At 44.8% G+C, this 27700-nt stretch overlaps 1 protein-coding gene across 1 annotated transcript in view; it reads right to left on the bottom strand.

The window, feature by feature from the left end:
- Positions 1-265: 265 nt before the first annotated feature.
- Positions 266-27700, bottom strand: part of LOC120848549 (serine/threonine-protein kinase PLK2) — a gene marked incomplete at its 5' end in the record, with an annotated part of 66749 nt that continues 39314 nt past the window's right edge. Inside the window, 10 exons of the mRNA XM_042287959.1 lie at positions 266-1404; positions 5727-5846; positions 7746-7875; positions 9252-9414; positions 11314-11388; positions 15636-15750; positions 17116-17245; positions 21267-21506; positions 23145-23240; positions 25109-25326. Coding sequence (XP_042143893.1) covers positions 1189-1404; positions 5727-5846; positions 7746-7875; positions 9252-9414; positions 11314-11388; positions 15636-15750; positions 17116-17245; positions 21267-21506; positions 23145-23240; positions 25109-25326 — 1503 coding nt within the window. The remainder of the gene's footprint in view (positions 1405-5726; positions 5847-7745; positions 7876-9251; positions 9415-11313; positions 11389-15635; positions 15751-17115; positions 17246-21266; positions 21507-23144; positions 23241-25108; positions 25327-27700) is intronic.

The following is a 27700-nucleotide window of genomic DNA, read 5'->3' as shown; positions in this document are numbered from 1 at the left end:
GACTTCTTTTTCCTTCGGCATGGGAGCGCGACAAAGTTTCGACGTCTGCTGCGGGCGAGCCTCGACGCGACGTCCAGTTCATTTGGATTACGCAGAAACGCAAAAAAGAGAAAACTAGTAAAACAATTAATTATCGGAAGGTTCGCTCTAAAATGGCAGTGCGAAAGTTGTAAACAAAAGCATGTATGTACAAGATTAGCATTTGCATAATGCCCCGCACAACGTGCGTACCGAGAGTCAGTGATGCGATTCGCGGAAAACAAACAAAAAAAAATCCGTACAAAAGGTGTCTTGGAACTGAGCGTGTGATGTGGGGAAGTGAGCCTGTGAGGTTGTATGAGTTAGCTACACGAGGGGCTACGGCTCGGTGAAGCGAGGTCTTTTGGTTGACGGCAGCACGTTGAGTAACTGCACAACGAACCAATAGCTGGGCACTGTTTCTAACGGCAAGTGTCGCATGATTGGCTAGTCTCGTCCAACCTAGTATTATGCAGTTTCGAGCGTCTGACTTTCCTCGCACAAAAAATCAGAGTCGATGTGCGGGTCGGATCACAAACAGACTTCAGGTGCATGTCTAGCTGCTTCGCACTGTAACTACGAGAGATCATTTCGCGAGCATAAATAAAACGACGCTGAATGTAACGCAGGATGAGGCGCAATGGCTTGCCGCGATGCCCTTCCCGAGGAGAACCTGTCTCTCTGTGCGTTGCCGACGGTTTTCGCTTGCTGCAAGTCAGAATTCCCAGATAAGCGAGGCAGTCAACAGTCTAGGCACGCGCAAAGATGCACTGTCACGCTGCCCAACCTTTAACATTTGTATATATATATATATATATATATACTATATATAGCATTTGAGTTAGATTATCTCGGGAGAAAATGCAATGGCTTAACAAAAAAAAGTTGCGCCGGTCTACGGCAGCCACTTCCTAAACACGCGCAAATCGTTCGTCAACAGCTCGACGTCTCGCATCCGCGTTCTCCTCGAAGAAATGTCCGATGGTCTTGAGCACGTTCGAAACAGTTTGCAACGTTCCAAAACAAATCTCGGAACCTCGATGTGCTTCGTCTCTGAGGAGACGACGACTTTTCTTCAGTTGGCGCGCACGTTTGTGGACTAGCGCCATTGCAGACGACGTGCCGAAGTTGCAGATGACGAGCCAACATGGCAGACGACAAGTTGACACGTCAGGCGCCTTCCTTCAGCTCCACTTCGACAAACTCTCCGAGGGCAGACAGTGCAAACTGCAGGCGACCGCGAAGCGAGTCGTCGCAGCCGTCACGCGCGACGTCTGCGAGGGCGTACGCGGCTGCACGGCGCTCTTCGTCGATGTAGAGGAGAACAGGGCGCTGGTGGCGGTCCGCGTTGATCACCAGCTTGGTATGGTCCTTGAAGAAGTTCACCTGCATTGTGGAAGAGAACGAAAAAAAGAAGGCTTTAGAGTCCGAAATATGGGAAGCTAGAAAACTGTGTATCGGTTGACCATGAAAAAATTAAGGTGCTCCTTTCATCTACTGAACAGGCATTCCATATAAAAAAAATGCATTAGCACTATATATTCCAATCCGGGCAGCGTGATGTCACTTGACGTCACAGCATCGAGTTGGTGTTATATGATATTCGAGTTACTAGCCAACGTACTAGATTACCTCAGTTGTGGAACTCCTGCAGAGGGGTGTACCCCCCTCCTCACCCCCGTGCCATACACATCCCATCGTTTGAAGCGCCATCTAGATTTTCGTTTCAAAACTGTGTGTTCTATAGCGTACGGTTAGTACCATCTAGACGCTGTGCTTCGAAACATAATATTCCATAGAATACACTGCAGTTACCATAGCAGCCATCCCCCAGAAACGGTTGCATGTCGAACGACGGGAGGTGAGCCGTGGGGAAAAGAGGGAGTACCGCTCATGCAAGCGGCGTCTGTGGGCAGTCCCGTACCTGAGCTAATCTAGTAACGTTGATTATCGCACGACGTCACGCGATATAGTGACGTTGTCCGAGCTGATGTCATGCAAAGCGGTCACATGATGCGAAGGCATGTTTCACTACAACTTGACATCCAACGCTAGTAAATCTAATGTTGACACCGTGACGACACGTGACATTGCAACTTTGCACTGTAACTTGTGACACCACAATGTCACGTGACCTAACGGGGCCTGATGCACATCATGGGGTAACATGACTCTACAACCCATAACGACACCATTCGTGTGAACCACAGTGGCATACTGAGAAATTTAGCAGGATGTTAGCCAACTAAATTTAGCCGCTAACACCGTTAAAAGCTACTGCACTGTTATCCGCACTGTAAACCTATGAGAACAGCAATGCAAGACAAATTCCAACTTTTATTTCATTTAATTGCATTCCACACAGGGGCAGATGCAGGAATTTGCTGAGGGGGGGTCAGGTGTTGGTCAGCGTACTATATGTTTAGGAACCCCTCCCCGACTCCTTCATTTTACGCCCTAAATTTTACACATGCAGAAATCAAGAGGGGGGTCAGGACATCCAGACCCCCCCTTTAAATCCGCCCCTGATTCCACATTAAAATGATGCAAAAGGACAACATACACAGCAGGTGGGAACTTATTTCGGAAGGTGAACAGCAGTATGTATAGATGCAAAACTTCAACTAAAGTTAAATACATAGAAGAAAAAAAAAGTTTGTATTATTTAAAGGGCAACTCCGCTCAATTTAAAAAAATTTTAGGCTTATATGTGATTCCATTTCCCAAACCACTACTAAACAGCCCTACATGTTCGGATTTGCGAAATGTGGAATATTATTTGTGTAATCTTAATTTAAACATCAGCAGATACCGAAACCGAAACTTCGGGTGCGTCAGGCAACGTTGGTCTTGTGTCGTCAGAGTCATGGCCACGTCACATCGAACCACGTGGTCCTGTGACGTTCGTGAGGGCAAGGCACAGGACACAAGACGCGAGCAGGCCACTTCGAATGGCGCAAGCAGCGACGGCCGGAAGAGTGGAGAAACCGGACATGCGAACAAGTTGGGATGGGTCGGGCATCATGGGAAGCGAGTCCGAGCGGGAAGACGCGGCAAAAAAAGTGCCAGGGAGCGCGCTGGAGAGAACGCAGGAAACAATGCACCAGAGAAACACAACGAAAAGGCCTCCCGCTGGCGTCAGCGCCCTAGGCCCCTGAGCCTTGAGAAGCCCGAATCGCTTCAACCGCAAGGCCATTTGCTAGTGCCAGCGCTTCAAGCCCCAGAACCCTGTGAGCCTGACCAGAGAAACACAAAGGCCACTCACTGGCGTCAACTCCCCAAACCCCCAAACCCTCCGAGCCCTGAGAAGCCTGGATTGCCTCAATCGCAAGGCCACCCGCTAGTGTCAGCGCTCCAAGCCCCTGTACCCTGTGAGCCCCGGAGCCAACTCGCCCACGCACCAGCACAGTGACGAACAGCCCGGGACCCACCCCTTCAGAACGCCATGACAGTCAGTGAGCTGCGGGCGGCCCCAGCACCGACTCCTATCATTACTAAACAGTAAATATTGTTTTCGCCTCGTCCCTCCTCACCTCAGCGTGGGCCCACCACAGCGTGTCAGTGCCTCCCCTACGGGGGTCGTCACAGTCTCAAAGGTTACGTGATCTTCTATTCGATAGCGGGCGAACGTAAAGCAAAGCACAAGTGTTGTCTGCTCCGCAATTTTTGCCAATGTAGTTTGCTACAACATTGTGTGTAAACTTGTGAAAGACACTTCCCGGGCTGGTCAACTGATAATTCGAAAATAATGGCTAGTTGGTTTTGCATCATGGTGTAATACGCCAAAAAAAAACAAGGACGAAAACGAAGGAAGAACTGGACAGGACGCCGCGTCCTGTCCAGTTCTCCCTTCGTTTTCGTCCTTGTTTTTTGGCGTATTACATCATGATAATTCGAGCGGGCAGCAATTAACACAACACCATGAGCCTATGGATCTTTGGACATTCATCGCAGCTAGGCATCAGAGATGCAGCCTGCGCTTGTATCAAAAACAAAACGTCTCCTCAAGCTACAGCAGTGGCGAGATGAAACAGACTGCTCCCAGCTCTCAGCTCCGAGGAGCGTGCAGAACAGCGCAAACTACAGCATCCGTGTTACGGTGATCACGTGGACACCATTGAGCCAAAACCGGAAGGAGAAACTCATAACGTCATCGTTCAATTTCGCTCTGAGAAGTAAACTAAAAAACAAACAAAATGTGAGAATGACGTAGACATGCCTCTGACGTAATGGCTCAATGTTGGTTGCTCCAACTCTGTGGCATTGACTGCGCTGATGATTGCGCCTCACGTCGCACGCTAGAGTTGGTAGATTTCGGCGACTTGGCTCATTTGAAAGTTTGCTGGCCAGTTTACTAGATATATAGACGGAATTAGATTGTATTATTTTGCATGTGGTCTTCCTATATGATATTGAAGAGGGCTGCATAGTTTTCTACATATCAAAAATGAAGCGGAGTTCCCCTTTAAGGACTTGCTTTTTTCCAATTTTTGATAGCCACATATTCTTTGCACTAATGACTTTCAACGAGATTATGCTTTTGTCGAGATAACAACATAGTGCCATCTGCTGGGCAGCCATAGTGACCAAGTGCAAATGAATGCTTCTGGTCCTGAACCAGATTTGGGGTTCTAAAGTACTTGTGGAATAAAATCTGCACATGAACTATGAAAATGGTCACTTATAACATTTTCAGAATCCTTTCAAGCCTTATGGCAAAAGAACAATGCAACAAGGTTATAAAATATAAGGTGTCTCGAGCAAACCTTTTGCCGTAAAACGAGCCGCAAAAATCAGTGCCTGCACCGAGCAGGTCAGTATTACCGTGCCAAATTCCAAGGCGTAGTTCTCTCGCTGTTATAAATGAGACCAAAAAACTTGCCAAAGTCCACGGTTAGCCCCTTCGCATACGACTGAGTTGCCGACGCTAGAGAGCCTACATTACAGAGACTTTCCAACCGCTCAATCGGGGTCATGTGATTTATGGGCCCATTGGCAACACGAGCTGCGAGGAGGTGACGAACCCGTTGGTCGTCCGCAAGCATCTCCGCCTTTCCGCCCGCTTTCCTCCTTGCCACGCGAAACCAAAGAGCATGCGTCTTTGCGACCGATCTCCGCCGTTAAATTGCAAATGCTCCCCGTGGTTTCAGATGGACCCTCTCTACAATCTAGGCTCAGCAACAGGGTGAGTCGTCCGCTCGCTGCACCTATCGGGAGATGGCGCCACAAGTTCAATGCAAGGATCTTGACGTTGAAAGAATTTGCATCTACTACTTTTGACGTTGTTTACCTTGTCACAAAGGACAGAAAACGCATCTCCTTCCTTCGAAAGGTTGCAATTTCGCGGCGTAATCGCGAGGCAAAAATTAAAATATTTCCCGGCCTGCAGCCGCGAGTGGTGGCCATGAGAACCACACGGCGTGACGTCAAAGGTGGACTTGTCAAAAAGTGGCAAGTCGTGCAAGTACCTGCTCGATAAAAGGTAACTTTTCTATAAATCTTGTCGTTCCAACAAAAAATATAAATGCGTCAAAAACCTGGTATGATTGACATAACTTTTATTATACAGAGTTTTAGTGGCACCATCTATCCGAGGTCAACAAAACTGCCAGCGCTATCTGCTACCCCGAACAGCCACCAGAAGCCGGAGGGGGACGGGGGCGGAGCCACTAGGGGATGGCCGGACCTGGACGAGCACGTTATCTCACCTGCAAGGTGGTGCAGCTCAGCTGCATGACTATGGCGTGGGCTGTGCGCACCCAGCGCTTCATGAATGGAATGCATTTCTTCTTCTTGGCAGCATCGGTGGGCTGGACCACGTCACCTCCCTGTTGACAGAACAGGACGAGCGGCCACTGCTCGTTTGTAAACAGTCGGGTGAGGAGTCAACTACGCCTTTGCATTAGTGACGTGCGCCATGGCACTCGTGCAAAGCGTGACATAGTATATGGAATTAACAGTGTTATATTTGGTTCAAACGTGAAGCTAGCTAGCTAGCTAGCGAGTGTCCGACACACAGAAAGAGAAAAATAGTGCTGCACCATCTTTCCTTACAATTTTTAGTCTGGTAAAATGTCTGTAGTTGAAAACTTTTGTCAGAAGGGCTCAATATTTCGAAACGCTGGCTGTAATTGGTCCTGTCAGTCTGGGAATCTTCAGTGGCTGCAACGTAGTTACAATCATATATCTTAACTGCAGGAAATGTTAAATCTATTTTTGGCGAATTGTGTTTTTTTTTTCTATGTATTTGGCATTCTTTTGCACCAACGTCAACGTTTTTGTCTTCCTTACGTTTAAGCATTACCTTTGATGGATATAAATATGCCCGAGTGCTCTTATGCTTTAATGTTGCTCCACATTAACATTCCAACGCTTCATTTAAGAGTAATTGTGATTGTACATCATGCATGGTTGGTATTTTGACCAATTTTTCTTTCTAAGGGCACAATAAAAATCCAACAGGTCAGACAGAAAAAAACAAAGATGTTAACTCCAGAGCTGAAAAAATGGGATATACCGGGTGTTCGTTTTTAATTCGAACAGATTTATTTTAAAAAATCCGTAAAAGATGGAATGATATGGTTTGTGCAGGTGAGTTATATGGCCAGGGGGACATTTTATAGGGGGCTAATCGTAACGATCAGTTGGCTAATTAATTAAAATTTGTTAATTAACTTTTTAATTAATGAAAATAGACATATGGTTCCAATTAGAAACTTGCACAGCGTCACCGAAAACCACTAAATCAGTCATTTTCAGAAAGACTTTGAGCGCGTGAAAAGCGTAGTAGTGCACTAAAGTTACGGCTCGTGGAGCAGATACAAGGCTGGGGCTAGATAAGAGACGGAAAAATCGCGCGGGCGCCTTACCGCAACCGCTAGCTTTGTACATGCTCCACGAGTGGTAACTTTAGTGCACTACTACGCTTCTCACGCGCTCAAAGTCTTTCTGAAAATGACTGATTTAGTGGTTTTCGGTGACGCTGTGCAAGTTTCTAATTGGAACCATATGTCTATTTTCATTAATTAAAAAGTTAATTAACAAATATTAATTAATTAGCCAAATGATTGTTACGCTTAGCCCCCTATAATATGTCCCCCTGGCCGTATAACTCACCTGCGCAAACCGTATCAGTGCATCTTTTACGTATATTTTTAAATAAATCTGTTCGAATTAAAAACGAACACCCGGTATATATATGGGAATTGTCAATGACTCAATGGATATACAGCTCTAACAAAGAAATTGACCATTTCCCAAAAATCAAACATGCCAAATTTTGTTTATCTTTTCTAATGAATGGCATGTCACTGTTCTCCAAACTCAAATGCAAGAATTCTTAAATTTTGTAAAAAAGCCATTAATTGAGGGATACAACCCCTCATACCCCAGTCTTCTATTCAAGAAGCAACTCCAGCTAAAGTAACCAGGCATTTCATCACCCCCATAGTTTAAGCAAAGAAGATAGAACAAAAATCTTCCGCTTAGGTTTCCATTTGATCACTTGGTGTGCACTGTACTAAGTGCTTTAAGCATTCCTGGATTATTACTAGACTTAGTTCACCCCTAAGCTGACGGTGCGGTTATGTGCTCACTGGACCAGTCATAACCGTCTTTCGCCATCCCACCCATAGCCACACACAAAAAGCGGGATCAGGCAACGAGGTAGCTGATTGGTCCGGCAACTTAGGGGCGACAACCAATGGGTATGGAGTCCATATACTCACCTCAGTGAGGTTTTCGTCCATGTAGTGAGCAAAATACTTGAGCAGAGAGTACCTCTCCTGGAGGAAGGTTGGCAGTGCCAAAGCATCGTGCACCGTGAGTTTCCCCGAGGTGTCGTGGTACTCGATGCGCCTGCAACGTCGAGTTGTGATTGGCCGAGACTGAGGATCACCGACCTCGGACACAAGCATGCCTTCGTGATCGAAGACTGTGCGACTAAACCCACGCGCGTTCTGCTTTGAGCATGATATCACGTCCTTGCAGCACGACAAAGCTAACTTCTAAACAACTGGCGCGTGAACAAGCTATCAATAAATATAAAATTTTTCCTCTCGTACTAGTACTTATAGGCTCAAATTTGGCGTAAGGAAGTGATCGTCGACTAACTATCTCTGAGGAAACCTTCAGAAACTGTGTAGAGAGAATAGCGTCTTTCGTGTGCAGCAGAAACACTGCTTTCGTCTTTTTAGGTGGTGCAGTTGCAATTGGGAGGATCACATTCCCAGCTGTTGAGAGCTTACTAAAAAGATCTGTGCAATTTAAGAAACTGCAGAAAAAAGTTATCTCGATGCTATGGATACTCGATAGACACAAAATTCACTTTTGCGGCAATCTTTAAAGCTTGTGGCAAACTTTGCAGTTTTCTTTTTTTTTTTTCTTTTTATCATTTTTGATTGCACAAAGAGGAACCGAGAAAGAGGAGATGAGAGCATGCGGGAAAGTCGGAGTACCGGGCTCTGGTTGGAATGATTAGCGGGTAGGCGCAAAGATAGCTGCCACTGTCTCTACTCACTGCGCGGACGCAAACGCCAACGCCGGCATTCGTGGCCACCACTGCCCCTTTGCTGCAGTAACAGTGTGTTGGGCTCATAATCGTGGGATCGGGGGTTCCATTCCCGTTGGGGTGCATTCAAAATTTTGTCCTTTCTTCGCGATATAATTCCCATTTATTTTCAATTATGTGTTCTTTTGCACAGATTGTCAGGGTTGATCATTTGTGCAAAGCCAAACCAATTAAATCACAAGTGTTGTCACTTTTCCAGACCCTATATTGTTTAAACTAAGTTGCGCAGAGTTTATTTGTTAACTTGCTATTTCCTCGATGGCTTTCGTATTTTGAATACGTAACTGTTTTTGTTGATGCCCCGAGTCGTGACAAGTATCTAGGTATTTACCTTGAGCGTTCCACATTCTGTATTATTTGACATCAATAGATTTCGAGCATTGACGGGTCACTCGTTACCAGTATTGTATACACGTATGTATACATTGCAACACCTATCACTAGTTGTCATTTTGTTAAAATGAATGTATATATCACGACTTCTGCAACTTTCTTGCTTTCACCTTCATGTAACCTTTGAGGTAAAATAAATGAAATGAAATGAAATTATTCTGGCATCACTGGGACACTTTGCTATCATAGCATGTCATGCTTCGTCTGAACAATACCTTTGATCCGTGGAAAAGTTTTAAGGGAATTGTTTTTTCAACGGATGACGACTCACGTGCGATCGGCTGAGAGACCAAACCGAGTGGTGTCGTTGAAGAGGACGCCCACGCTGTGGTCGGACAGCTGGAAGCCGAAGCCATATTTGTTGGAGTAGTCGATCCACTTGGTTACAAAAGGGACCGTCACCCCTGGAAGGGCTACGGGGTTCTCGGTGGCATCTGCAATGCGGCGGCGGTTTGGACAATGTAATTAAGCACTCCACCATCGTCCAGCGAGCCCATTATTAATGAGAGACTAATTAAACACCTGCAAACTAGACTGACATCATTTTTATGTTGCCCTAACATGTATATGCATGTGCAAATGCTAAAGTATTCATCGTAGCTTCATTTTTTGTAGTGGTTTCTAGTAATCCCATGCAAGAATAAAGAAAATCATGTTGTCTGTACAGATTAGTATAAATTTGTTTTTAAAGGTACACTGACAGGGTATTTCTGCTCGCCAAGGTTTTTATTTGTACATGACATATGAGAGCCGAACCACCCAGAACTCAATTTGCGGCTCAAGTGTTTTGACACCAAATTAAATTACCTAGCAAAAAATTAAAAACAATTTTTTGAGGGGTGTCAGCGTTTCTTTAAATGGTCAATATTTTTGTTTTTGACAGCTTTCAAAATTCCGCCACTTCTGCGGTCCGCAAGAGGTGGCCAACTTTTTTGGTAAGTTTGTTTCTCGTTTTAAGGTGACCCAAGATGATTTCTTCATTAGTCAATCCATTATTGAAAGCTTTGCATTAGTTCCACACTAAATAAAAGAACTGCTTGAAAACTAGTGAGGAAATTGTATTTTCTACCCCACTGTAAACATAGGCTAGCATGCAAAATTGGCACCTCACCGTTTAAACTTTGGCAGATAGACATCGGACCACAACACATGCTCAACTATGAGGAAGAAAAACTTTTCATCTATTTCAAGAACCTACAGCACATCCACTCTCACTTATTTGAATGTCCAGTCAGATGGAAAATGATCCACAATGACCTGACTGCAAGAACTACCTGTGTTTGCTCGATTCGAAACACTGCCTAGCTACAGGCCTCCGCATTCCTAACGCCACAAACACTTGTAGAAATATCTGAATTCGCAGCTTGATTTCCCTTTAGGTCATTAGGGTGTGACGACATAAATCAGTTTTCATAATTACTTATAGCTCAAGAACCATAGTGAAAGAAGGTATACGGTGAGCAAGTGTTCTAAAATTCATCTTTTGCAAGCCAGAGCCTATAGAAGGGCAACATAAAGAATGCGTAGCTAACGCCCAGTGACGAGGTAGCCAAGCTCGTGCCAACATTGGTTAAGGTCAAGAGAAAAACAAATGCATGTGGGAGCATTTGGGAGGTAAATAAACGGACGAGGTGCGCAGGCAGATGAACTCCTTGCTGTATAGCTCCTCGTGAAATGTTAGTAATTTCCCCCCCTTTATGCTACGAATTAATACCCGTGCCACACGGGCAACTCGAATGCCATTTACAACGAAGGACATTTGAGTGGACGGCCAATCAGCATGCGACACTCCGGGCGTGGCGCATTCCACTCTCGACAGATTGCGAGCTGGTTCGTTGATCACACAAATGTCATTCGTTGTAAAAGGCATTTGAGTTGCCCGTGTGGCACAAGTATTAGACACTTGTATGGACACTTAAGTCTGCGATTTATTCTATGAAAACATATACACGTTCAAAATTTCTATCGTGGGTGGAAAACGCTTGATTAGGGCACCAATTTGGCAATGGGGCATTCCTCAACGAGTTACAAAAAGAAAAAGGGGAAAAAACTTGGCAGGGTGGAAAAATCATACTTTGGTTTCTAGGCCAGATGGCACAAGCTAAGTACAGCCTTTAGCGCTCATCCTTTCGGTAGGACGAGGGAAGGAATCGTGTGTTTCTGATCTTCAAGCAAGGTGGTGCAAGCTACTGCCCGTTATAAAAGGTACAGCCGTCAATCCATCCATCCATCCATACAGGCTCAACTGCCAGACGACCTACACACACCAGCCGCAATATGAGCAGCGCCCAGAGACTGTACTTGCGAATGTGCATAGTGGAAGCCAAACTTACAGGAGGGAGTATCTTCGAGGCAAGCCAGCAGCAGCTTGTGGAGGACAAGGGTGGGACTAGACTTGGTTCTTGAGCCTGCAACACAGCGTGCAGCGTGAGCCACTCAGTCAAACTCCAGCCACATCTACAAATCTGAGGGGCTGGCAAACATTCTGGGTTTCCCTGTCCATTTAGAACAAATGAAATATTTGACCATCGTCCGGATAGGTCAGAGAGATCGAATGAGGCCAGGTCATGTTCGTGTTGTCCACACTCTCAGCATTCTGTTTGTTAAAACTGTATTCCATTCACCTCTAAGCCAACAGTGCGGTGGGAGCTACGTGCACATCAAACCAATCGCACGTCTATCCTTCGCCACGTGGTCACGCTCCCACCCGTGCTCACGTAAAGAGAGAGGGGTTAGGCGATCAAAAGGAGGCGGTTCTTTAGTGTGGCGGGTCTGTACCTCCGACTGCACTCTTAGCTTAAAGGGGCAGTGCAACGATTTTAACGTCGAAAGAATTTGCAGCTTGTATTTTTTAAATTATTTATCGATCAACACAAGCGAGAGAAAATGCGACATCTTCCTCCGAGATGCTGCAATGCTGCCGCACAACGCAGAGGAAAAAAGAAAACATTTTGTCCCGATCTGCAGTTGCATGAGGCGGTCATTAAACCATGGTGTGACGTAATTCGAAATACACAAGTCTTTGTGGTGCCATCTATCAGAAGTCAACAAAACCATTTCCTCTGCATCGCTACCCTCCCTATTTTTCCTGTGGCAAACCATCTTTTGCCTCGATAGCTCGCCGCAACCTTTAAACATACTGAGCGGGTGCAGTGCTCTTTCGTAGCCGAGTCGGGGGCTTTAAAAAGTCGACGACTGCGGAGGGACGGCTGGGGGCCCTGAAGATGGAACCAAACGTGGTGCTCCCAGAGATATCGCTGCGCAGCTCACTCGAACGACGGTGCAAATTGAGGGACACTGCAATCCTTTGAATTGTATCCGAATTAGCTGCTGGGCTAGTTGGTAAAGCATTATAGAGGACAAGAGTGCAAAAGACACGGACAAGTAGAAGAACGGGACAGGACAGGACAAAGCGCTACTTGGCGTTTTTTTAATGTTAAAATGAACCTGGAGATTTTTAGTGATACAAAAGGAAGAAGAATGCTGCTGTCAAAGCAAAGAAACCAAGAAAATCCATTTTTACATACATACATTTTATGAGAAGCTATAAAAAAGAACAGGACGGGAAATGAGACTAGAGAAAAAAAATAAGAAAAAACAATCAGGATAAAAAAATAGAGAAAAAGAAAGAAGTTCAAAGAAAAATCTAAAAGAGAAAGAAAAATTGAAAAATTGTAGCGTTAAAGAAAACAAATTGAGGTATTGGAGTACGCTGTCAGATAAGGCATTAAAGCCAGAGGGCATGCTTGCAAGCTCGGTTGCGCCATCTCTTAGGGAGTGCCTAAACTTGCAAAGATCTAGTTTCGGTTTTGGAATTGTGCACCCGCATGGCTGTCGCTCATTTTGCCCTTTGATGCCACATCGTAGCATCAAGTTATAACGACACGGGACGAAAGCTAATGAAAAGAGGTTACTATTAAAACCCCAAAATAACAAAAGAATTCACTGATAAATATTTGAAACAAAGTTTGGTCATGCATTAGAAGCAATCGTTTGGTGGATTCTGTACATTCGTTTTACTTATGTAAAAATCAAATTGTGATGTTATTTCATTAGGTTACCCTTTCTTCAGTATAAGCAGTGTAAGCCCCCATAAATGACAACTTTCTGTCCGACACCGAAAATAGACACCGACAATGCAGGAGCGACAGTGCATTCAACACCGAATTTCCCCCCTAACAAAAAGAAAAAGAAAAGATGAAATACATATACAGAATGCAAACAGGCTGTAATTGTGCTGTGTATGTTTAGACAGTAAGAAGTTAGTCAGTTGCAATAGCCGTCTGGTGTCAATTTGTAGACAAGAAATTTTGCCAGTGCACTACGACTGCTAGCCTGGGGGTCTTTAACGTGCATCATGCAATATGACCACAGACCGGTACAATGCCCATCCAGATCAAAACAGTTAAGGCCCGTTCACACTCTTGCGACCGAGTACGACTGAGAGAGACGAGATCTCTTAAAACTTGTTAAATGTTTTTAGAATGAGGGAACACACTGGCATGGTGGCGCCATCTATGCAGTGACCCTGGAACTGCATTTCACAAGAGCGAAGGTTTTGCGGGATTTCCGAGGTCAAATGTGTTAATTGCCTTAACAAGTGTCCCTTGCAAAATTTTAGAGCACATAATCTATTCGCATCTCGTTAATTTTCTTAATTCCCATACATTCTTTTCTCCTGCTCAACATGGCTTTAGAAAACTGTTCTCATGCGAAACTCAGCTATTAACACTTACGCATAACCTTCACGCTTGCCTCGATCGTTCATCTCAGGTTGACTGCATTTTTTTAGATCTCTCTAAGGCATTTGACAAGGTTTCACATAGGCTCCTTTTGTATAAACTCAGTAAGCTGAACATTGACTCTCATGTTTTGACTTGGATCAACGCCTTTTTAACTAACCGTTCTCAATTTGTTCATGTTAATGGCATTAACTCGCACCCCTCTCCTGTGACTTCTGGTGTCCCCCAGGGTTCAGTACTCGGCCCTCTTTTGTTTTTAATATATATCAATGACCTTCCTTCGCATATCTCATCCTCAGTTGGTCTCTTCGCAGACGATTGTGTCATCTATTCTGAAGTAACTAACGATTTTGACGTTCTTGCACTCCAGTCTGACCTTGACAATATTTCTCGTTGGTGTGATAAATGGCAAATGGAACTCAATATTAACAAGTGCAAATCCATGAGAGTATCACGTCAAAATAACACCTGTCCCTCGTACCATATAAGAACTGTTGAGCTGGAATCCGTGTCCTCATTTAAATATCTTGGTGTTCATATCACTAACAACCTCTCATGGAACATTCATATTGAGTATATAATTAAAAACGCTAACCGCATGTTGGGCTTTCTAAAAAGGAACTTCTCTCTTGCCCCGCTGTCCTTAAAACTACTTCTTTACAAATCATTGGTCCGCAGCAAACTTGAGTATTCTTCCGCTATCTGGGACCCCGGTGTAACGCTTGCATTATCATTAGAAGCTGCTCAAAACCGTTCTGTTCGTTTCATACTGCATAACTATCATCGCACATCTAGCGTAACAGCAATGAAAACTACCCTAAACTTGTCTGACCTCTCCCTACGTAGAAAAATATCTCGTCTATGTTTATTTCATAAAATTTACCACCACAATGCAAATCTTCGTCAGCATCAGTTAACACAACCATCATACGTCTCATCACGTTTCGACCATGAAAATAAAGTTGGCATCCCTCAGTGTCGCACCTCAAGCTTTCATCAGTCTTTCATACCCATGACATCACTGGACTGGAATCGCCTTCCCGCACCTGTTGCCAGCATAGCCGAGAATGCCGGATTCAAAGCTGCACTTTGCGAATATTTTTTGGATTTTGGTTGACAGTGTTTTTTTGTTTTAACAATGTTCTGTTTTTGGATTTTTATGCTTACCCGCCTAATTACTGTTTGTCTTTGTGTGCAATTAGATGTGTGTGTCCACTCCCCTCTATAATGCCTTCGGGCCCTGAGGGAATGAATAAATAAATAAATAAATAAATAAATACCCATAGAAAGGCTCGTTTATAACATTGACAAAAGTTTTTCGAGCCAAGAAAGAAAGGATAATGCGCGAGAAATAAAAAAAAATATGCCGGACCGCCGAGTTTACAGTGCTTCCCAATAGATGGCGCCAGTGTGTTTTCTGGTTTAAGAAGTTTTAAGGAACCCAGGTTTAAGAGGTCGCAAGAGTGTGAACGGGCCTTTAGGGGTGGGGACTGAGCCCAGAACTCCTGGGTTCTACAGAGAAAGTTTTTGCTCCAAGTGCTTCAACCTCAACAGGCTTCTACAAACATTAGAAAAAGATATAGAAGGAAGCAATATAAAAAATAAAAAAAAAGATAGCCTTTACACACTTTATGTAAGACTTGTTTCTTTGTAATCCAAACATGCACAGCATGGTTGAGCAGAGGAAGCAAGTTTAACCAACTAGCTCACTCATTCATCTTAAAAATTATCTTCTTAGTTACATGAGCACGTCTTACCTCATGAATAACCAACTAAGCTTAGCTAATTCCCCTCGTAAGTTTTTCTTGTCTCGTAGTTTCTAACTGGGATTCGACAGCAAGAACTGACAAAATATGATGATGTAAATCTATATTAATAATACCCGGTAAACTCTGAGAAGAAAGTTTACTTACGTTTTTCAGGGCAGAGGACACGACTGAGGGTCATCATGAGCCCCCCGTGCATTGTCTTGGTAGGCGTTGGCTCTGCCTTGGAGGCAGGTGCGGCGTCCGCAGGTTTGGCTTGAGGCTGCACATGGGCAACACACACTGTTACAGTCTGCGCTAGACTCTGAACACAACATTTGACAGATTTTGCTTTCAACGAAAGTCCCACCCAGTAAGCCACGTGGAGCATGGGAGTGGCAGCCGCACAGTGCAAGAAACTATGAGTGCGAATTGAGCAATGCCGTTCGGCCATTTGCCGTTAGTGGTCCGTAGCATTGCTGTGGTGCGGACTCCCGTTCCGACAGCATCTGCAGCTACCTTTGCACTCGGCGATCGAAAACAGGTTTCAAATAAAATAAGGCTTATGTCTTCTCGGATAGGCCTTATTTTGCTTCGCTAAACAAAGTGCCCCTTCCGTTCTTCGTGAGAAATCTACTCTACTCCCGATCAGTTAACATAGAATTTGAGTATATGACAGGCTCCTAGGAGTTCTCCGATATCGAAATTCCTGAAAGTACTTCCTGTAATGTAGGCTCCCGTAAACCACTTCTTCCTGTAATGAATATCCTGCAATGCACTTCCTGTAAAGCACTGCCTGTAATACAGAATACTGTAAAGCACTTTTTGTAATGCTCATCCTATAATGCATTTCCTGTAAACAAGAGCCACACACGAAAATTCCCCACTATAAAAAAGCACCGGTGAAAGCGTGGAAGCAATCAATTTCAAACCAACTGCAATGAACAAAAGTGAGTTTGAGATGTTGCCTCAAGGCAGTGAACATAGGTATAGTGGGAGAGTGTGCAGAAGGCAAGGAAAAGAAAAAAGGAAGTCAAATTCAGGGGATTTAAGTGCCAAACAAACGAAGGCCTTTTGGCTTGTCCCAGCGTAGGACTGAGGATTATTTTGGACCACCCAGGGATCTTGTGACACGCAATCAAAAGCTCGGTTATATGGTGCCGTCTCCGCAACAAGCATCTATTGAATTGCGGGAACCTCAGCTGGGATTCAAACCTGCCACCCGGGGATCCGTAGGCCGGTGCTTTGCCTGGGTGCCACCGAGGTGGTGGGGGAAGAAAACAATTACATGCTTCGAAGGAACCGGGGAGATGTGAAATAGCAGGATCAAAGCTGGACTGTGCGGCCGCAAGAGACGCATACTTCATGTTCTACTTTCTCTTGAGCACTCGCTTTGGCAAGAGTCTTTTTCAGAGACACTAGCGACGCACAACGATGTTTAGGCCATCGAGGCACAAAGTGCACAGTAAGTTCATCTGCACAACATTACCACAAAGCAACACAAAACAACTCCTGCACTACCTCTCTCTGCCTCTGCCACAACAACAACAAAAAAAGAAAAGGGGGGAAGGGGGTGGTAAATTTCTTTTATTTTTCGATTTGTTTCTCCCAAGTTTAGGGTCGTAATTTGGAACCCGAGTCCACCCACCTTGTGATTGCTGGAGTCCAGCGTGTAAGGCTTCTTCTGCTGCGGCTGCACCTGGAGCTTGGACACCAGTGCCGTCACCTTCAGTGTCTCCTGGGAGTGTGCTCCGTCGCACTCCTCGGTCGGAGACAACCTGCGACGGAGACCCCCAGTGCGTCACCCAAAGTGTACAGTCTACGCCAGAACTGCCGACACCTACGGGCACCCTTAACCGCAGTTAAGTGTGACCGGGGTCAGACTTCACTGAGGTTAAGGGTGCTCGTATAACCCAGCTATAGTTGAAGGTAATTGCCAATCACACTTGAGCATAACTGCGGTTTAGGATGCGTGTTGAACAACCTTAACTGTAGTTAGGTCCGATCTCAGTCATGCATAACTGCGGTTAAGGGTGCCCCTGTCACTAGGGTATACACAATCTCATCTCTGTTACGTCGTGGCGCGGTGGTGGCGCGTCGGGTGCACTTCCGATCTGGGGCTGGGAGTCCCTGTGTAAGATATGTATTCCTGTGTTGTTTTGAAAGGAACCAGACGAAAACCTGCCTTCTCGTCAAAACGTCACGACTGAGGCTGTACCAAAAGAGTTGAGGAAGGTTTGAAGGTCAGTTTTCATGTGCTCGGTTCATCCGAGAGCGTGAATATGTGCCATGAAAATGGAAAACCAGATGCCGTCCGACCACAATTGCTTGGGTGGGAAGCACTTTGGGTTGAATTCACGGATACTTGTGGTCATCAGATTTATTTGTTTTGTTCCAACATGATTGCCGGAAAACTGTCAAGTTGTATGGACCACCTGTGGACTATGTTCAGTGCATCTTCAAGTTCGAACGGCCGCCTGATCGTTCAAACTGTCGTCTGCTCTTTAAAACGTTTCTGCTTGTCGTCTGCTCTTTTAGACGACACCGGCCTGTGGACCAAACATGGGCCCGGCACTTGTGATAAGAAGTAAGTGCAGGCCTCAAAAGACTTAGGATTGAAGGTTGGTAAGCAGACTCAATATAAACAGTAGATACAAGGAGATGTTGATCATTGTTACCAGTAGCCATCACCGTCTTGTTATGCCCGATTCACTTGGTCCGATTCTGCTTACGATTTTCAGTATCGACGTCGACCATCTCAGCTACAGTTCACGCAGCCCGAGCGACGTTGCGACTGAAAATTGCAAACGAAATCTCATCATGCAAATCAAGCTTTAGTGTACATTCTGCAGCGTCCACGCGGAATGAATCGCCGCATGTCACATTATTTACGCGAAGTTTTGCGGTGTAACGAGCCTCGGTAATTTCGCTGAGACTGCTCAAGTAGTCAGACATTGCCAGGAAGACGTAGAATCAACAATTCGAACGCGAAAAAGAGCAGCGGGACTCACACCGACGCCGAACACATCGCATTTCAATAAACTGTTTATGGGCGACGGCGAGCTTCTTGCCCACACCCCCATTGCGCATGCGCGGCGCCAGTGGCGTCCGCTAGGGGCGCTCCAGTTTGTTTGTAAACATGAGTTTGTGTATAAGCAAGCTACACTTCAGGGTAACGACACTTCAGCCATCTTGGTGCCTAAAATCATTGTTGCCAGTTATCCAAAACTTTATCTTAAACCGCAGGAAGCACTATTTTGTCCCTTGGAACCACTCAAAACAGTTGGCAACAGAGCAAGACGCCGTCGCCCGAGCTTCCTGGCATTGTACCTTAAGTTAAGAAAGTCGCATTATCGAACCGCAATGATCACCAATTGAGCCCGCTGTGCCCCGAACACCAAAATGGTGGCGCACCCAAGAATATTGGAAAACAGAACCCCGATGCTCTAAATGTATCTTATTTGGTGGCTCTAGTCTACGCTGGGCCTGTAATCTTTTAAGAGCTTTTATTGACTCCAGGGTGAGAGGAAATGGATTGTAGCATTCACCCTGCTGAGATCGAAGACGAAAATACGAAAAACAAACGTCCTCTATGCGTTTTCGACAGCGCCCCAACAGGTCGTGGGGATGCAAACCATTCTTTTACTTAATTTTTACAGCGGAGCTGTTAAGGGCTAGGTTCCCGAGGACGTCGACAAAAAAGAAGCACGTAACGAGCGCAGCGCTCGTCACGTGTGTTTCTTTTTTGTCGATGTCAGTTTTGCGCGCTGTTTCCTACACTCTCATCAGTTTCGGTTTGGACTTAGGACAGGTCGGCCGCGCGCCCTTTCGGGGAAAGAAGACTGCCTGTGGAAGGAGCGGCGACGTACGCAGCAGTGCGAATGGGTCCGTAACCGCCGCAGAGCTGCTGTCGCCTCGACTTCCACTGTGTCGAGCGCTTCAGATTCCCTTGCCAAAGAAGAGCACATTGCTCGCCTGGAAAGCCGCTGCCGAGAACAGAACCAGTGATGTAAAGGGCGCCGGCGGGCCAACGCCACGGACGACCATCGTGCCACAGAGGCCAAGTGCAAGCGCGGGGCCCGGCTACGACTGAACTCCATGCCGGCTCAACAGCTCCCGGGCGCGAAGGCGATGTTCCGGAGGGAGTTCGTGGATTACCCGTTTGGCGTAACATGTGCCGTGTGCGACCGACTCGGGGTCGCCGGAGACGTATCCACGATCGGCGGTGTGTGTCGGACGAGAAGAAGCGGGAAACTGGGCCGTGCGCGTTGCCGCAGTGTATTGAATACAGCTCCGCTGGTCTTCCTTCTTCACGAGAGTGGAAAGGCTGAACGTTTTTCCTCAAATTATTTTGACTTTGGATACATATTTTAGATTTGAGTTGTTAAAGCGAGGTTGCGGGTCATTTTTCTGATAAATTTATAAATGGTACTTGCGTCGCGAGACTCGTTCAAAAAATTCTTATCTTATCTCCCCTCCTTTTTTCCTTTTATTCAAATCCTGGGAGGTGGGCTGGCACGCACACTTGCGTACAGGTTCTAACCTTCCTGCACAGCCTTGCACGCCACCCAGGATCACATTTTTGTTTCGCAAATAATAATAATAATAATAATAATAATAATAATAATATATTATCATCATCATCATCATCATCATCATCATCATCATCATCATCATCATCATTATTATTATTATTATTATTATTATTATTATTATTATTATTAACTGAAAAAGCTGCTAACCAATATGTCAATCTAGGTCCGCTGCATGCATGCTTTTGCTACATCCTGGCGTCGTGTATTGATGTGTAATACTGTATAGTATCATGTTGTTTTTTTGTTGTTTTTTAACATATGATGGGTCTTCGTTATTATTGTTAGAATGCATCTGTTACTGAACGTTTTTTTTTCTTTCTTTGCATTTCGTCACTTGACTGCCGGGTCCTGTCCTTCAAGCCTCCTATTGGCTTCGACAGACCCGTCTTTGTATCTTGTCTCCACTTCATAAGATGAATAAAGATTATTATTATTATTATTCTGGCTGCTGAAGCTTTGGTGGACTGCCAAGCCAGAGAGCGAGGAGCGGCAGAACAAGCGTTGGCGACGTCCACCGCTGCCGCCGTGACACTGCCAGGATCGCGGCTGGCAACAGTGTGACACTCTTATGACGTCATCAAACGGAAATCAAGGGACACTCTTTAGGACATGGTAAACACACCAGTCAGAGACATGTTCCAGGCACCGTAATATTGCCACGTGCCTGGACGAATGCTACTTTGTACTTTTGGAAGATTTGCGTAAATTTACTCGTCTTACCCCAAATGATCCGACGTGCGATCAGAATGTTCAAGATACCAAGTGTAATAGACAAGGAGGCCGACGCAACTTTGTCGAGACGGTCTCCCGAGTGTTCGACGCTCAAACATTCTGGGCCGAATGTTCGAGAGTCTGAGTGTAGTAGATAAGGAGCCCAGCAGGGCCCTGCCGACTCGCTCCAACGCTCACACTCTCAGGCCGGCCAGCTGTCACACCAACACCTCGAAGCTCACTGCTGCCGCTTTCGGCGCTCGTTCTTTCTTTTGTTTATGGCACAAGTTCGCCAATTTGACCGTTATATTCAGGTTGACGCCCGTCGATACCTTCCCATCCACGACAATATTGCACCACAAAATGTTTTCTTTTTTTGGGGCAAGTTTATTTTGTAACATACAAGACCTATCCTGGAACAAAAAAGAAAGTCTTTATGGTGGGGTTTTCTGTAAAATGTAGAGGCCAGAAGTGACCTTGAATGGGGACGCACCTTGCGACGGTTCTGGTGGCCAGGTGGTCTGGCACGGAGACGTCGGCGAAAAAGGGGTGCTGCAGCACCTGTGCCACGCTGGGCCGGGACTCCGGGTCTGGATGCAGCATGGCGGCGATGAGCTGCCGGGCGGGCTCGGACAACGAGGGCGGGATGGTGTAGGCGTTGCGCATGATTCGCTGGTATGTTTCGCTCAGCGTGGACGTCTCGAAGGGTGGGTAGCCCACCAGCATCGCGTACCTGCCCCCACGGACGGCAGTTAGTGCCTCGTCGAGGACGCAGTAAATCCAACTTTTGCCCTCCCAGGTGGTAGTAATGGCATCGCTTTGAAATCCTAATGTATTGTGTGTTCTAAACTATTATAATCCACAAACTATACACGCTTAAACAATTTAATTTTATTCATCAAAAGGATCTGCTTTTCGAAGGATTGTTTGTTACGAAGAGAAGGGAGAAATCACGTGAACCACAGATTATATTAAAGGGATACTACAACGAAATTTTTGCGCTCATTTTTTTTGTCTATATGTGTTCAAAGGAGCAGCATCACGTCGAACATACCAATATCTTGTTAAAAAAAGTCACGAAACGGAATATTAAGACGAATTAAACGATTAGCAAAGAGCACCTGGTGGATGTCGCTAACGTTTCGCTTGTAATGCCCGTCTAGGAACCTTGACAGCCAGTGACAAAGGTTGTCTCGTCTCCGGCCACAACGAGAGAAGAGAGGAAGGAGGAACTCCCCTCTTCCCGAGAATGCCTTTTGTGTGTCACAGAAGTCGCTATTGTCCCCCTACAAGATTATAGAAGATTAACCCGCCACTCAAAATTCGTAGAAAAGCAGCCGCTTCGGTGGCTGGAGTGACTAGGCCATCCTCTCGACATCAGCCTCGCCGTAGCTTTGCTCGTCCTGAGACGACCTACGTCACGATTGCGTTGGATGTCACGTGCTCTAAGCTGGGCCTTCTCCGAGTGCTTGCCAGAGTGGGCCGTTTATAACGAAAAATACAGCCACCAGGCTCAAGATACAAACGTGCGATTGTCATTTACGAATATTGTGGATCATATGCAACCTATTTTAGAACACGACGGGAATATTTCAAATTTCGTTGAAGTATCCCTTTAATAATAATATTAACAAGTATAATAATAATCTTTATTTCCCATTTTCAATGGCGAAGACCAAGGAAAAAAGCCGCATATTAACAATAATTTCCTTAGGATACAAGCTTACAATATTTTGCAAATAAAACAGGCATTTGTAAGGGAGTGTTTACATGCAAACTATCTAAAGAAAATATTTGTTTTTGAACTAAAATTTACTTTTGAGGACTATGGCTTGGGTGCAGATTATACTCCGGAAAACATGGTACTAAACACACGACACCAAAAAGTATTAATAGAGTATTAAATATTTTTTTTAAAAAGTAACTCTTTATTTTCACAATACTCTCAAGTTACACATTTTTCTACAATTTCATCAAACAACTATAATTACAAATCAAGCGAATATGAAACTGTCACTGGCCAAAATGCCTCGTTTGTACGCATAAAAGGTGCTTCTCAAAGTTTGAGTTGATGGCTTGTCCCTCTCCATGTAAATGCAGGGGTCTCCGAAATATCAAAGGTGGAATGTATGCAATTGTGCATGCCCACTGAGAGGGTAAGTGTGGCAGGATTTGATTCGATTTGATATTTATTTGAGCCTCCAGCACAAGCTTCATAGCTTCCACAATGCTGCAAAATCTCATGCACCTCGAGCATGTGCGTGCAGCCGAAGCATAGCGGAAGGCACGGAGCCCACGCTGGAGGCCGGACATTCGAAACACGCGTCCTGTCGTTCTCACTCCGTCAGTGACTACAGCTAAAACAACTCACATGATGCAACCCATGGCCCAGACATCGGCGGCAAATCCGTGACCTTGCATCTTGAGCACCTCCGGCGCTATGTAGTTGGGCGTGCCACATACGGCGCTGGAAATGGGAGTCACAAATGGCTTGGGCGATTCCATGAAGTACAACAGTTAAAAACACCACTGTTTCTCTTTACTATATTGGCGACACGACACAGACCATCGCTTCCCCGCACTCCAAAGCATTGGGAGAGGGACCAAGGACCACTATTGAGGATGTGGCTGCCTGCTTTCTAGGTCTCCCAAACCATTGCTTTTGCAAGGGTTGGGTACTTAAATGTAACTACCCTTTTTAGTCCTGCACAAGCCGCATACAGCCAATCGCTGCATTCCACACAAAAGAAGTAGCGAGTAACGATGTCGAGAAAACGATTTTCCGTAAACATGCAACCTGCACAAACGTTATCTCTGTCCCATAAATAGCGGGCATCTTTCTGTCTATCGCAGTGGTTAGATATCCTAGTACTCAGCGGAATAGCAGACTCACAGGCTTTGTTCATACAGAGTGCGTCTATTACTCGAGTCAATACGGTATGTAGGCATAGTGTTACAACCAAACAGTTCTACTCAAGAAACGCGGAACAGAATCGGCAACTGAGGGATATATAACTGAGCCAATAGACCTTTCCGAGAATTCAACTTCATCTAGTGGATCAAATATCACTCAAACTTTTTCAGGTTAATGACGATAAAAATGTAGCACTTCATTGGGCACCAGGACTCTAATTAAGCAATGGCAGGTGGGAACAGGTTCTGTGCTGTACAGCCCTTTCTCGGTTCGTTTCAATTTCGATGGCGCCAAAGAAACTATCCCTTTCTAAAAAGCACTGACTTGAGTAAAGCCCTCACTAGAATTGACCACAACAATAGGGATTGTGGGTGGAGTTTGAATCAAATGATTGAAAGTATACTAATAGAGTTAGAAGGCGGGCTAATCGGTGCATATGGTAACAGGTAACAGGAGAAAATGGCGCAAAAAAGACACAAGGACAAGTAGACGAACGACACAAACACAGTACTGTGTTTGCGTCTTTCGTCTACTGCTCCTTGTGTCTTTCTTGCACCGTTTGAAATAAACCTGCACACAGTGCTAATGCCCAATCTGTGATCCACAGAAAGCTAATGTCTAGAGTGCTCGAGCTTTCCGTTATCCACTTTGGAGCATGTCTTCAACTCTTTCCTTCATCAGCCATCAGAAGGTTGCCTTAGCATGCGACAGATATCATACACTTGTGCTGTGCTCCAAATCTTATTTGAGTAGATCTGAGCTACGACCCCAGGTTATGACACGGAATACCACAAATAGAATGACGCTGGACCCGAGTAAGTTTTTAATGCTAAAGTGCAAATCTTTTACTCAAGGGCAGTTTGCCAATCTCTGCGGGTATCTGAACTAGCGAGTAAAATAGCCGCAAGAGGGATTTTTAGGCGATGCGACCGGCTCCTTAGAAAGAAATTACCTAGCGTTCCAGCTGATTCTGATTGGCAGAAGCAAGCCTGCCGTTTTCTTTCATTCTCACTCAACTCGGCCTTCTCCAAAAATAGCTTTACACGGTGCTCCCAAAGTACACAAACGCAGTTCATTTCACTTTGAGCCTCTTCACCCTTTTTCTGCACAAGGAATCAGTTGTTAACATTCAAAGCGAGTACAGATTTATGGCAGTCATTTTGCTGTAACGATGGTACCCTTAGTCTACTGTCCTCACGGAGCTGGTCACATGACCTCGAAATCCCTCTTGCAGGCAAGTTGACTCCTGGGGAAGATAGCCGCAGCGATCAGCAAACTGGCCCTGGAGCAGACTGAGCAAATTTTTTAACATGACCTCAAATGATGATAGTGATCAAAGTGGTTAGGCTGAATTTTGGAAAGGGTCCATCGCAGCTACATCGGCCGTGTATCTGAGGCGAAGCGGCGGAGGGTGGACTTACTACTTCTTGGTGACTTCGGAGGTGAGCCGTGTGGCCAGACCGAAGTCCGCGATTTTGAGCCTGAGGTCTTCGGCGAGCAGCATGTTGCCCAGCTTGAGGTCCCGGTGCACCACCCCCTGGCCGTGCGTATACTGCACCCCCTCGGCCAACTGGCGCATGAAGTGGCGCACCTCCGACTCCGTCAGCTGGCCCCTCTGCTTCAGCAGGTGCACAAGCGACTGCAAGGGCATGCACACGCTCGGGTCACACGCACGGATGTCTGTGCCGCTGACGCTATGCGTCATAACGTCACGTGACACTATGACATACGACGCTCTGACGTCACGTGACACTGATGTTACATCATGATGTCACGTGATATCATGTGACATTTACAGGGCCAGCTTCAAGGATTTTGTGTTCGAGGAATGTAGTTTTGATGACGTCAATGTCACGTGACTTCGTGAAGTCACATAAAACTATGGTGATGGCTTCATGATGTCTTGGACACTATGACACGTAATGCTCTGATGTCGCGTGACACTGACGTTACGTCATGATGTTACGTGATGTCATGTGACACTGACGTTATGTCATGATGTCACGTGATGTCACGTGACACTGTGATGTCACATATGACACTAACATCATGTGATGTAATGTGACACTTATATCACATGACATTGTGACATCACATGATACCATGACATAGTTAACCACTGTGATGTCACATGATGCTGTGACATCATTGACCTAATGATATCATCTGACATTGTGACTGCTTTATATATTCACAAAACTTTCACAACATGCTCTTGAATGGGCTTCTTACTCTGTATGCAAAAGGAGAAGCATGAAGAGGCCCTAGAAATGCTACACATTTGAACACCTTTGGGAAATGCCAAAGAGACGGCCAGTTTCTCTTTTACATGTAAACATTTTTGGAAACAAACTTTTTGTCTCCCTATAATGGACGACTCATATTACAGACAATCTTTTCGGGGGAACAGAGGTGTCCATATTAACAAGACATCACTGTACACTGATAAACCAGTCAAGGTAATAAGGAGGACACAAGTCTACCAAATTTAATGAAATTTAGCGTTACTCCCGAGCTCGCAAAAACCTCGTAAATAAACTCCCAGAGTGGCTCAAAACACACTGCTCATTCAATGTGTTTCCCAACTTTATCCATTACATTAAGATATAATCTTTTTTTTAAAAATATGTGTCGTGATTTTATGGAGGCTCAGGGAGCTAGGGCATCTTAATGGGAAGCGTCGACTGGGTAAATCTAATAAAATGCGCTTAGAACTAAGAAACAAACTGTCCACTTTATCTGATTAAGTGGCATATATTTAGATAAAATGGGAACATCAGCAAATGTTTTCTTTGTATCACATGTACTGTTGTCACAACTTAAAAAAAAGAAAATCGACATAAAAAAACTTTACAGCATCAATGAGCTCAAGACTATACGAATCCTAAGCCCAACTATGTGAGCACTAAAAATGATTTCCAAGGAGTAGCTCATGTTTATGACATCACGTCAAGTGACGGTGCTTTGCATAGGTGCTTTGCTTTTTGAGAAAGGTTTTCTGCATGTAAATAACATTCTCAGCCTTGTGAGCAAATGCTTATAATCATAAATTGTAATCAGTTTGATCTGTAAGTACTTGCTTGTACGCGCATAAAAAGTGCTCTCAAAGTATTGCTTAGGGCTCACTGCTCAACTGTGTCAGAACGGTAGTTTCCGTGCATTACATGGCGCCTTATCCCTGGGGAATGCCTGTTGCATTCCTTTCACAAATTTCTAATGTTTTAAAGATAAAAGTTGCCACAGAAATTGTTTTAAACTTCTGGGAAGACACCAATTACAATATTCATAACTAAGTGTGCGATATTCACTTCAAGATCTCTTTGAAAAGACTAGATTTTTCGAAAGACGACAATCTTTTTGACGTACTGCTGACTGTCACTTTATATGTTACAAGGACAGAGCTGGGATTTTCTACAACAATGACGACAAAAGAACACATCAGAACGGTGTGAACAAGATCCAACTAAGAAGCTACACTTGGGAACCCGCCAGTTTCAATCAATCCAGAGACTCCTACACAAATTTTTCTTGTGTGTTTTCTAGGTTTTTTTAAACACTTCCTACACAATTAAAGTTTTATAAATGGTTAAATCAACAAAATATTCCTGCAAGACTGAAACATTTCTGCCAAACAAAATAAATGAGTCTACTCACTCAAAAATAAATTTAAAAAATCAGTTCTATGCAACACTGTAATGTATCATGAAAAGGCAGCCAGCTATGCGGTGCACTCTTTTTCTTTAATCCATGAAGACTAATTTTTATAAAAAGCTATAAATGATTTTTAAAAAATATTTTCCGATGCATCAACATGAAAAGATTTTTGTGTCAAAGAAAAGAAAAACATTGTTGCAGGAGGATGGGGCATTTTATAGACGAAACAGGGAGCAGGAGTGAAGTAAGAACTATCTTCATAACTTTCTTTTCTGTTTTCATGCCCACTAGAATGTTCTCTTGTTTTTTTCAATGACTTCAACACATTGCACATTTGTACTTGAAATGTTTCCTTCCAT

This window comes from Ixodes scapularis, unplaced genomic scaffold, assembly GCF_016920785.2.
Source record: "Ixodes scapularis isolate PalLabHiFi unplaced genomic scaffold, ASM1692078v2 ptg000658l_1__unscaffolded, whole genome shotgun sequence".
Taxonomy (NCBI): domain Eukaryota; kingdom Metazoa; phylum Arthropoda; class Arachnida; order Ixodida; family Ixodidae; genus Ixodes; species Ixodes scapularis.
Note: the sequence above shows the minus strand (reverse complement) of the source record. Positions and strands in the feature narration are given on the sequence as shown.